We start from the raw sequence: 11,842 nt of genomic DNA, 5'->3' as shown, positions 1-11,842 counted from the left end.
TGGGTGGCAGGATGCCAGGATGCCAAGTGTAGCCCCAAAAACCCCTCACATACGTTTGCAGAGCTGGACAGCAGACTGTTTTGATGTTTGACAGGTCTCTGTGGAAACTGAGCCTGGCTTTGTACGGCCGTCTGGCCCGCTGCTGAGGTTGTGACATCATCTTCTGGATATTCACACCAGTGTCAGCTCCAAGGAGGCAGAAACAGGAGAAGACTTGACCTCCAAGGACAGCTGTGTGCCCCACACATTCTCACACGCATCTTGCCTTTACGTAGCACTGCACTGCTGACACTGCTCAGCCAATCACACGCACAGTCTATAAACATACTGTATATTGTTCTATATTGACTAATGGCCCTTAGTTAATATCGCGTGGGCAGCATACTCCTGATTAGACAGGAGCTGATGGCCACTGTGATGCATGGGATAAATTTGACCAGTTTCCATATTTATTTCCAAGATTTGCAAAAGAGGAAGCTGAAAAATTAGGGGGGAAAAAAGAGAATGGATGACTTCATGAATATTGACTATTTAACTAAAAAAAAAACAAAAAAGGTGTACACAATATTTCAACAGTTATTATATTGAAAAATATATGAATAAATACCCTAACAACTAAACATGTCTGGCAGATTAAAGCATTTTAAATCATTTTAGTGGACTCTTTGTTAACTTGATTTATTCACGTCATAAATAATACTCTATAAAATTAACGTCAATGTGATCATTTTTCTGCAGGTGGAATTACAGTGACCTCTAGTGGTGAGAGTGAGCGCTCTGAAATCTCACCACTGAACTAGTTTATGTTGAATTTGACCGTTTTCTGCTCTAATTTACAGACAGAATATGTAAAGCAGAGAAAACTGTTAGACATTACTTATTTCTTAAGGCCATAAGATCATACCACACACATTGCCAATATTTCTGCCCCTTTTAGTTGAAAAATGGATGTTGAAATGATCCTCAAAAAATATCTGGGTCATATTTTTTTATCAATTTTATTGGAATTTAACATACATTTAACTAAATAACAATAAAAATTCTTATTTATAAACCAGACACACTTGATACAAACTGTAGCCTGCAAAAACCTCTAACCTGACCTAATCTAACTCAATAAACAGCATTTACACTGAAATAGATACAATATAAAAAGTAAAGACAAAAACCATGTTCAAAATCTAAAATAGAAACCAAAGAAGGGTGCAATAAAAAATAAGATATAGTTGACAGCCTGTTAAAAAATGAAAAGTCTCTGATCAACGACTTTAGCTTCCAGTCCAGACAGAGCTTTAGCACAGGAAGAAACCAAGTAGCCTGAGTATTCAGTTATTTGTAATAAAGATTCGTTATCTCTATTACTTGGAATTTATTTGTAGATGATTACTTTCTTCTTTCTTTCTTCGTCAGCATGTCGACAACAGATGGAGCCTTGCGCTTTGCACCTATGAGGAAAACATAAAAGTAAATATTGTGGAAATATTGTGGGGCTTTTCAGTAAACATCAAAAGAGATAAACGTCCATTTGTGTCTTGTAATACCTTGCTTTTTGCTGGGTGATTCAGTGTGGTCTGAGGATCTCTTGGCATAAGCTAACTTCATCCTCTGGATGTTCTTCTTGCTGATCACCTCATGCTGTACAATAGGATGTGGGTAGTCTTTACCCACAATACATCCTGCTGCCTGCTGGATGTTGCGAGGAGCTTTCCAAGGCTCATAGATGTACTCAACTGGGAACTTCTTCAGAAGAGGAAGGTACTTCCTGGAAAGATAGTAGGGAAAATTTTAATTGAATAAAATAAATGTTACACATGTGATAACTTGAGCTTGATACAATTATGATCTCACTTGATGTAGTCTCCATTTTTGTCTGTCTTCTTGCCAAAGGCGACAGGGGAGTAGACTCTGAAGAACTGGTGGAAGAAGGCACTCGCTGAGAGCCACTGCCAGTTCCCAGCATTCAGAGCCCAGTCGCCATCCAACAAAAGCTCCTCAAACACCTACAGACACAGAGGAAATAGCCTGAAAACCCCTTTGGTAATGATAAAATTTTTGTTTTGTTGTTGTTTTTTTACTGCAGTGTTAGGTGATGAAGATGGCAACAGAAGAAAAAGAGTTCACAGATGTGCTCAATGCTTGATTACAAGCTTTCTTTGAGGATTTCAAGTGCCATCTGCGCCATGCAACTTCTCAGCCAGATTATTCTGATTCTACATTTGTATTTGTATTTTTTCATTTTTTCTCAAAAATGGTTGAAAATCCTATTGATGATGTTCACTTTCAGTTAGACATTATTTTAGAAAGCTAAATCATCAAGGCCAGAAAATAGTTGTCTTGTTTATTTGTCAGCAGGATTACGGCAAAAGCACTGAACCTATTGACACTGAACTTGGTGGAGGGTTGGGACATGAGCCTGGGAAGACCACATCAAATGTTGGTGCAGATCTAGATCATTCACTATGAATCTGAAGTTTTTTCTCTGGAGTCTGGTGTATGTTGTTTAACATTGACTTTAGCAGACGTCTGCACACTCTGACTGCCATGTAGTTATATAAAGTTATATAGTTATATACTGTTTTGTTTCATTTGGATAAGATTGCATTCACGGTGTTATTTCTAACCAGATTACCTAGCTATAGCTCATAAACCATGGTCTGAAATATGTACACATGCAACGTGTGCCTGCATGTGTGCTTGCTCTCATGTGAAGACAACATCACACTTACAACTTCATCTAGAGTATCTATAAAGCCAGTCTCATTTACACACCTTCTGCCCTTCCTCCCAGTTGACCCATAGGTCTCCCCTGGTGAGGAAACAGGCGACAGCATGTCTGGCTAGGTGGTGGATCCAGCCCTCCTGTCTCAGCTGAGTCATGATGGCATCAATGAAGGGGAAACCAGTCCGAGCCTTGAGGGAAATACAGTACAGGATGACAGGAATTATTTATAGTACAAGAAATTACATAACCCTCAACTTAACAGTGATGATGTGACTGTATGATTTTGAAAACTCTTTAACTAACAGCACAATTTCCCTTTTCTTTTCATTTATGGGCTCAAACTTCTATACCTCTCTCCATGCAGCCAGATATTCGGTGTTCGCGTCCCAGTCCACTTGAGTACACACAGGGTTTCCCTCCATCTTGTTAAAGTTTGGGATGCCCACACTAGCCATGTAGAAGAACTCTCTCCACAGTAACTGGCCATGCAGGGAAACTGGAGGATCTGAGTGCTTCTTCTGCATAAACCACATGTGAAAAAGTCAAACTAAGTTAAACTTTAATTCATTTTTATGTTTATGCAAGATGCTTAAATCAGCATCTTGCTTATTTTATTTACTTATGAAATGTATTCATTTAAATTACAATACCGTTATAGAATATCAGCTGCGCAGCCTTATTTACAGAGTAACATATTACCTACAAAGCTGTACAGTGATGGCTACACTCACCCCCTGATAGACCTCTGTCAGCTTCCACCAGAAGGTGCGTGCAGACAAGCACCCAAAGGTGACATATGGACTGAGAACAGTGGTGCTGGGGCTTAAAGAGTTTGGAGATGTCTTGGGCTTCTCAAAGTTACACACCCATCCCTGAAACGGGGAAACAGAAGAAACACACAGAAACATACAGTTACATGTATGTTAAAAAGCAGGACACAACTAAATGCTGATTTGGATGTTGTTAGTAAGATTCTCCGTTTTCTTAGATGTCTGAAATAATCATGTCAAGCCATACAGAGCAAGTAAAATACCGTTCGTTTCATATGTTCATCTAGTCTCCTCAGAGCCTCCTGTTCTCCCCCTGGGAACAGCTCCTCTGCAAGATCTGCAGTGTCCTGGCTGAGCTCCTCCAGTGCAGGGATCCCATACTTCTTCTCATGGTTTTCTGAACAAGGGGTCTTCACATCTGTGCCACAGTAGATATGTTTCAATGAATAGGTGTTTAAGTTTTACACTAGTATGTCACATTTTGATAAAGTTGGTTTAAAATAATTGGTTTTAATGATTATTTCTACAAAGATGATTCAGTGTTTCTGGTAGTTGACCACCTTTTATGTCTTCCATGGTTGGAGCAGGGATTGGTTTCTTAGGGCGTCCAAGAGTTTTCACTATTGCCTGCATACGGTTGTAAGTAAGGGGAGCCTTCCCATTGTTTTCCTCAATTATCCTACAGGGAGAAATTAGACAACACATTCACTTTCTGAATGAAACAGCCTTTAAAAACCCTGAAAGATTGCGTATGTGTACATCTTCAGAATGAATAGTACCTGTCTATATTGTAAAGAGTGTGTGAGATTTTGTAGATAACTTCAACTTCGTGTTCTTTGGCCAGTTCCATCACTTTTTTGTCCCGGCTCAGACTGTAGGGCTCTGTGTCGTACTCATAGGTCAGCTTTGTTACTTTCCACTTGTTGAACAGCTTAGGGAAAACATCCTCTGGTTTGCCTCTCACAACGAACAGCCTGAAGGAATCGAACACACCACAGTGTGACAATATCACAATATATCAAGTCTAGTCATTCAAGAACTTACAAGTGTTTGAGCAGTTTCTAACTTTTATTTTAGTATTCAATATTTTTTTAAACTTCTCCCGGTGTTTCTACCTGGAGTTGAGCTTCCTAAGGCTGCAGTCCAGGTCTTTCAGGGCTCCAATGAGGAACCTCCAGCGGTTGATGCCCACATGGGTATTGGTATGTAGGTAAGGGTCCAGGATGAACACAGGGTATAGCTCCTTACAGTCTCTCAGAGCGGCCATCAGTGCTGGGTTGTCATGCAGCCTGAGTCCCTTGCGGAACCAGTGAATACATGTATGAGCCATGTCGGGGAGCCTGTAAACACATCACGGACAGCACGTTGCATTTTACAGAACTGTATGAATCTAGAGGATCCAGATGTTGAGTCAATATCGTTTCTCTGTTTGTTAGACGTACAGCGCGATATAGTTGCTTTTAGTGCTTCCATCTATCAGCACAGACCCAAAACAACGAACTAACACTGTGGTAACACCATGTCACAAAGTCAGGAAGTTACATGTACAAGTTAAAACAAAATGATACACAATTATAAAGCTTACCTTAACTGCACCTCTCAGTTACAACTCTGCTGCTATTTACTGCAGAATCCGTGTTTGGTAACACACACGTTTGATTGTTACAAAACGGGAAGCCCTGCTACGTCTGCAGCACAATCAGCCAACCAGAGGAGGTCTGGTGAAGACATACACACACACACACACACACACACACACACACACACACACACACACACACACACACACACACACAACACGCGCGGGGTTGTGAGTCGCTTTATCCACCAGATGTCACTGTAGTGCAAACAATACTCGAGGGTTAAAGATCTAAACATTGTCACATTAACTGTATTTTACAGACCCTCTGTCTCCAGACTCACTATCCGTGGCGCAGGACTGGGAACAAAGCCAAGCAAGCATTTTAAGAGGACTATGCCCTCTACAGTCAAAAAAAAATCAGCATCCAACAAGCCCGCTGAGCCTATTGTTTGATACACACCATGTTGTTGCAGAGCGAGACTGTCAGCTCATCGTAGCTCGCCGTGATCGTATAGTGGTTAGTACTCTGCGTTGTGGCCGCAGCAACCCCGGTTCGAATCCGGGTCACGGCATTGTGGAACAATGTCACGGCAGATGAGCTTGTGTTTTTTGAAACCACCGGATGGTTATTGCATGTAGTCTTTTATTGCTTTAAGTGATATTATGTCAAAACCGCCCCTTTTTTATGCAGTTGCTCCATAACCAATGTTCTGTTGAAACCAAGGAATAGCTTTTAACCTTAAAAGACTCATGTTATGGTGGTCGACACCATGTTACAAAATGTACCGCTTGAAGCAAGAGGTAAAAATTCGTCGATCCCGTCATTGCGGGGATCGGAAGAAAAAATAAAATACTCTACGGTGACTCTATTTTACGCGGAAGTTTTTAATCACTTTATTGTCATTACCATGAAGCACACCCAGAGGGAGACACCGTCAAAGAAACCAGGACATTACACTGTTCACAGGTTGAACCAAACTCGTGCAGTGATCTTCCTCTGTGCCACATTCAATTAGGACGTTTAAAGTATTCGTGAGAGACATTGTCTCCATTTGTAACTGGGCAGTTGCCTATGCAAAGGGTTTGCTCTTATTACATTTACGTGCTCTCACGAAGACTTAGAAAAAGTACAACTTTGAATCAGTTATATCAAAGTTGCTTGGTTACATGTCACGTAGGCTATAAGACATAACAGTAATATAAATGTTTCTCGTTGCCTTACGTGGCTACATTTTATGCCCCTGTCATGCTTCGTACAATCACCCTGTGAAGGATGAAATGAAGGAATGTTAAAGTATGTTGCTGCCTTCAAGTTCTGTCGGAAATGCCGCAATTAAACAAAGAGCGCAAGTCAGCAGAAGCGAACATTTGACTTAGGACGGGCCTCTGAGATGTGACGTTCAAGTCAAGGTGATGCATTTGATTATGATAGTTGACTTGAAATATGAGGCCTGTGTGTTAATCGGTTAGAGAATGCATGTTTAGCTATTTGAGTACGTGTTTCTATTTTTTCCCGGGTTTAAAGAGCCTATAGGTGTTTCACGTCGAGAGACAATTATCAGTTGGTCAACTTCATCAGCGGCATAAAGCGCCCGCCTGTTGTTGGACTGGTGACACTACAGAGGCCGCACTCTGTTATTATTCCCGACCATGTGGCTACAGTCACGACGTCTACCAGCCTATCGGAATTTCGACTCCTGTCGTTAACTCTGTGAAGGCAGCATCTCAGTCACTGCTCCGTTGGCTGACAGTCTCGCCATTCACCAACCAGCCCGCCCAGCAGCACCGAGAGCGGCATGGCAACTAGCGAGGAGACGGGGGGAGAGAAGGCGCAATGAGGTGTGGACAGTTGAACCGGACCAGAGAGAGAGCAGCAGCAGTAGCAGCACTATTTCCACTCCTCGCTGACTGGATAAACGCGCCGTGTGGTACCTCGGCCATTCATCTCTCTCTCTCTCTCTCTCTCTCTCTCTCTCTCTCTCTCACACACACACACACACACACACACACACACACACAGACACACACACACAGACACACACAGACACACACACTGATGAAACGATGCCCCGCCGCCGCCGCTCCGCACTGTCGCTGTCTCTGACCAGGTGTTGGACCAAAGAACAGGGACGTCGTTGACGTGACAGAAGATAAACTTGTATGTATGTGCTGCGCGCCCTTCTCCCTGGTCCCGTACGCAGACGATCGAGAAGATGCTGAGCCGACTGATGAGCAGCAGCATCAGGAGTCTGGACAGGGAATGCAACTGCACTGTGAGGCTGCTGGACGATTCGGAGTACACCTGCACGATTCAGGTCAGTGGGGGCCAACATTTCCCGTTTATCAAATCACCTTGTTGTGGAGGACGTGATACTGACATTAGCGGGGTGGTGATAAGGTAAAATGACGTTTCACCGCACACTGGATCTGCTGCTTACACATAGCCTGCAAAGAGAAAAAAAAGGCATCCTGATTAAAGCAGGTGTCATTCACCTTGACATTCAGTTTTCCAGCATATTTGGATGTTGTTGTGTTCAGGGTCAGATGTCTGTTACCATGGGGCTGCAGATGTTGTCTTCATCAGAGACGTTACCTGTGTGGACATCCCGTCATGATGCATGAGGTGCTTGTATTGCGTAGCAAATTTCCAGGACTGTCACGTAGCACTAGATGTTATTCCAACAGAAAGAGTGATATGAAAAAACTCTACATATACATATATTGTAAAATATCTGTGTATAAGCTGTTGGCTTTTCAGCAGCTTCATGCATGCATTGATTTGAATGCATTATGAAACTAATCTGGATAATCTGATCTTGAACGATTTCAGTGGAAGGCTCAGAGTGGATTTTTGGATCATCTGGCTCCATGAGGCAGAAATCCTGGTCTGTATCCAGGGAAAAGTAAAATGTAATTTAGACTCCAATTAGTCTGAAACAAAGGTGGATATTTCCTAATTTATGTTAACAAAGCAGGTGTCATACCTTAACTTGTTTGCCCTTCAGACTGACCCTGGCTTTGACAGAGCAATGTGCACTATGCAGTGATGACAGAACTTAACATCCAATATTGATGATCAAATAACTTTAGTGTGGGCACTTCCCTTCCCAAAACTTAAAATGATAAAAAAAAAATAAAAAATAAAAATAAGCCCATTTCTGAGAAGTGCTGAAGCAAGACCTTGTTGATCCAGATTTTCTTGGAGTCTTTGAAGGTTTGGAGCTAAATGAGAAACACAGAGGCAATCAAGCGTCAACTCTGCCTAATCTAGCTTGTTTCTCATTAGTTGAGTATTCAAAACAGGGTCCAAAAAAACATATTCATGACAATTTTCTGCTAGCCTACCCCTGCATCAGTAAAGCCAGCTGAAGTAGCATACTGCCGTAAGAGGAAAATGAAACGGCCATTTTTACTCCTTCAGAATGCATTTATTAAAGCTGAAGGTTGGGAGTGTTTAGTTTTAAAATATAGCAGCTTTCAAGCAGTTTGAGTGCATTTTCACAATTCTGTCACACAGACTCTTTCCTCCCTCATTCTCACTTTCTGGTTGTGGTTGTTCGTTTCAGCTATAATATGAGTCCATCACTGGTTTTTCTATGTTGTTGACACAGTGGCAGAGAAACATTTATTCTGCTGGTCACCTCTGAGGCTGGAGTTTGTGGTGGTGTTGTAAAGGATGGAGCAAGGTAGAATTTCCTGCAGGTCTGTTTTGTTGTGTTGTAAAGGTGTTTCTATTTTTCTGGTCACTTTTGGGGTAGATTAGTGTTCTTTGTTTCCATGACAGGTTCACGCAGAAGTCTTCCATGTGTTCTGGTAAAACTGATTAATTCTGCACATTGGATTAGTCATTCACTCAGCCTCTGTCTCACTCTAGACTTGGTTGAAGTATTTCTCTGTATTTCCTGTACACTGGGTGGTTTAAAAAAAAAAATCAATTGTTATATTGGCATGAATGAAGTCGAGATATCACCAGAGTCAGTAAACAGATCGTGTGTGTATAAGCAAGAGAATGGAGGAGTAAGAATGAGCGATTAATGTGTATTATCTCCTTTGTAAATAAGTGTGTGTGTGTGTGTGTATGTGTGTGTGTGTGTGTGTGTGTGTGTGTGTGTGTGCGCGTATCCCCGTGGTGTCTTTTGTGCGGTTGCATCACTGAGAAGTCTGCTGTGTGCATCATCTAACCTGGTAGTATGAGCTGACGGAGATGCGTTTGATGCTCCTTACTTGAAGGGATTCCATTGCTGCTGAATTAGAGGCGACGGCACACAGACACATCACCACCTGCTCATTTTTGGGATCTGACAGCAAAGGCAAAGCAAGCCTTTCAACGTCTAACAAGTTAAAGTGGCAGCACCCGGGGGACAGATGAAATTTTTCGTCAGTCTCAGGTCTTGTCCTCGTCCCGTCTGCGACTAAATAATAAATATCAACAACAGGTGGGAAGTCCACGATGTTGTTTTCCATGAGATGTCATTCATGTAATCATGTTTTAATGTCAAATGATTGTGACTTTCACACCATCCTCCTCGCTTTCTCCCCATTTCATCCTGCTAGAAGAAGACATGCTTTATAGATGATGGAACTTTTGACCAACTTCTCAACTTAACTTTCCTTTTTAATGTTAATGTTTGTACAAGCAAAACACTGTGTCCTGACTGATCGTGAGAAGACATGGCGTGTCTGGTGTTTTTTGATGAGTTGTGTTTTCCGAAGTACAGCTCACGCTTGCTCCCCCTTGACTTCTGAGCAGCTCCTTCACCCAGTCATGATGTAAAGTGTTCGGCTGTCAAAATATGCTGATCCCACCCTTTTAGAAGCAGAAAGCACACAGCAGGGACAGAATACTTAATTTCTGGTGGAGCTTCTATTTGAGAGGGATTAGCTTTCTATTGGCATATTTCATTATTTCCACCATGGGAAATAATGAAATATGCCATTATTTCACACTGTGGGGCTCTCGATGAAGCACAACTGGTCTAAATGGAAACATAAATAGGATCATCGGCTTAATAAATCATCTATTGTTTACGGCAACAACATCACCATTTATTTGCTGCCATCAGAATATGCGAACACGACGTTTAGGGAGCTGTATTAATTATGTTCCACACAAAGCATCTGTAAAGCTAAATAAACACTAATGAATATGTCATTACACTGACCATACTGGAGGATGACAACATTGTTGGCTCACTGGAAATGAGAGCGGATGGCTGCTGCCCCTCCCTGCACACCTTGGAGATGTGGCCCAGAATAAAGGGCCCTCATGGGGCTCAACAACCGTCACACTCTCCATTTAGCTCAATTAGCCTACACCTTGAACTGCTGCTGTTACAGTGGAATCACATCATAGGGGAATGATGCCAGACATGACCTTCATAAATGAAAGTGAGGGCAGTGTGGAATAGGACAGTGAACAGGTAAAGATGAAGCAAACAAGTCCTGTTTCTTTGTTACCCCCAAACCACTCCCTTTGCCTGGTAGTTTGCCATGCTCACCTACCAGGATCGTCAGATTCCATTACCACCACCCTTTTTCCTGTATCTCAGCCATATCAGCCTGTGTACCTGCCCCCCATCCCCTACCGATGGCAGTGTTGCTGCTCATCATGACCCTGAAAGCTTGGGGGGGACTCATGCTCATTGATCTCTCCTGTTCTTTCAACACCATTCAGCCCTATAAGATATTCCCAGGCATCTCACATCCAGAGGTCACAATACAATCTCCTAAAGCCCCAATCCAAGATTGATGCACATTGTTGTTTCTGCTGGCAGAGAATCCAGCAGAGGGTTCATTTGTGAGGGAGCAAGCAGAGGGCTAGCATGTGATTGTTATGAGGAGATGGTGAACTGCTTTGGGAAAAAGGTGGAAAGTGCTGAGAAGGGCACTTAGACAATTTGGATGGCCCCTGATGGGCCCCAGGTAGCCAGGAATAACAGATCCAGGAGAGAGAGAATCAGTAGTGGGACTGTGTGTAGCCACATGATGTTGGTTGTGATCATCAGCAAGGGTGTGAGCCAATCCATGGAGGCAAACCAAAGGGAGCATTTTGGGGCACTTAAGCAGGGATACCTGTGGAGATGGGGAGCATAGGGTGAGAGCAGATCGAAACACCAGCCCTGCAGTTACCTACCTCGCTCTACCTGCTGAGCCGCAGCTGCCCTGTCAATAGCAGGATAAGCAGTTTTTTGACTGAATGTCCATAAATATATAATGGCATGATATATCAGTGATGCAAATATATTATGATATATTGTGTATCATGACAAAGACCTAGATTCATGATTGGCCAAATCATTTAAAGAATAGGGCTGGTGAAATTTCAGATGAATTGAGCCTATACTGACCAGAGTTAACCAAAATAAGATATAGCTTATTCCTGTAGAGCTCCTATGAAAAAAAAACTATCAATAATATATCATTGAGCCACACTGTTGGACAAGAGCACTGTAGTTTCGTCCATCCCATGGAAATCAACCTGGTGATGAAATTACATACAATATGCTACATAGAGATTGTCTCCATGACAAATGGATGAGTTACATTGGGAGTTTTATTATTTTTGTCTTGAGAACTGTTAATAAACTGTGTCTCTATTTCAGATTTAGCCATAGCCCATTTAATATACAGTCATGATTATAGGCTATTTAGTACCTGTGTGGAGTACCTCTTACTTTCAAATTATCACTGTAATTAAAGAGCCAAGTACGTACAGAGATGATTTAGATCTACATTTTGTTTGGCAGTTGTACCCTGGATGGCTTTGTA

General features: G+C 42.1%; 2 protein-coding genes and 1 non-coding gene across 3 annotated transcripts in view; 2 read left to right on the top strand and 1 right to left on the bottom strand.

Annotated features, from left to right (window-relative positions):
- Positions 1–979: 979 nt before the first annotated feature.
- Positions 980–5,198, bottom strand: cry5 (cryptochrome circadian regulator 5). The gene is made up of 11 exons (XM_023411917.2): positions 5,078–5,198; positions 4,608–4,832; positions 4,272–4,466; positions 4,053–4,171; positions 3,756–3,910; positions 3,454–3,594; positions 3,073–3,240; positions 2,770–2,910; positions 1,849–2,000; positions 1,542–1,762; positions 980–1,445 (listed from the first exon to the last, which is right to left on the bottom strand). Exons 2-11 carry the CDS (start codon positions 4,820–4,822, stop codon positions 1,384–1,386), a joined length of 1,569 nt encoding a protein of 522 aa, XP_023267685.1. The 5' UTR covers positions 4,823–4,832; positions 5,078–5,198; the 3' UTR covers positions 980–1,383.
- A 376-nt stretch (positions 5,199–5,574) lies between these two features.
- trnah-gug (transfer RNA histidin (anticodon GUG)) lies at positions 5,575–5,646 on the top strand. The gene has a single exon. It is a non-coding gene; the product is annotated as a tRNA-His (tRNA).
- A 956-nt stretch (positions 5,647–6,602) lies between these two features.
- The window catches only part of LOC111659171 (FERM domain-containing protein 5-like), a 67,271-nt gene continuing 62,031 nt past the window's right edge, over positions 6,603–11,842 (top strand). The window contains exon 1 of the mRNA XM_023412020.2: positions 6,603–7,389. Coding sequence (XP_023267788.1) covers positions 7,288–7,389 — 102 coding nt within the window. The 5' untranslated portion in view covers positions 6,603–7,287. The remainder of the gene's footprint in view (positions 7,390–11,842) is intronic.

The sequence above is a fragment of the Seriola lalandi genome, unplaced genomic scaffold (assembly GCF_002814215.2).
Source record: "Seriola lalandi dorsalis isolate HSWRI2012SDOR001 ecotype SW California unplaced genomic scaffold, Sedor1 jcf7180002054474, whole genome shotgun sequence".
Lineage (NCBI taxonomy): Eukaryota > Metazoa > Chordata > Actinopteri > Carangiformes > Carangidae > Seriola > Seriola lalandi.
This window is presented reverse-complemented; position numbering and strand designations above follow the sequence as displayed.

Excerpts from the sequence above, each read along its gene's own strand:
- cry5 (XM_023411917.2), bottom strand. The coding sequence starts at position 4,822 with ATGGCTCATACATGTATTCACTGGTTCCGCAAGGGACTCAGGCTGCAT. Across the intron at positions 4,172-4,271 it reads ACTCTTTACAATATAGACAG|GATAATTGAGGAAAACAATG; the intron begins GTACTATTCATT and ends TTCTCCCTGTAG. Across the intron at positions 2,911-3,072 it reads ATCTGGCTGCATGGAGAGAG|GCTCGGACTGGTTTCCCCTT; the intron begins GTATAGAAGTTT and ends ATTTCCCTCAAG.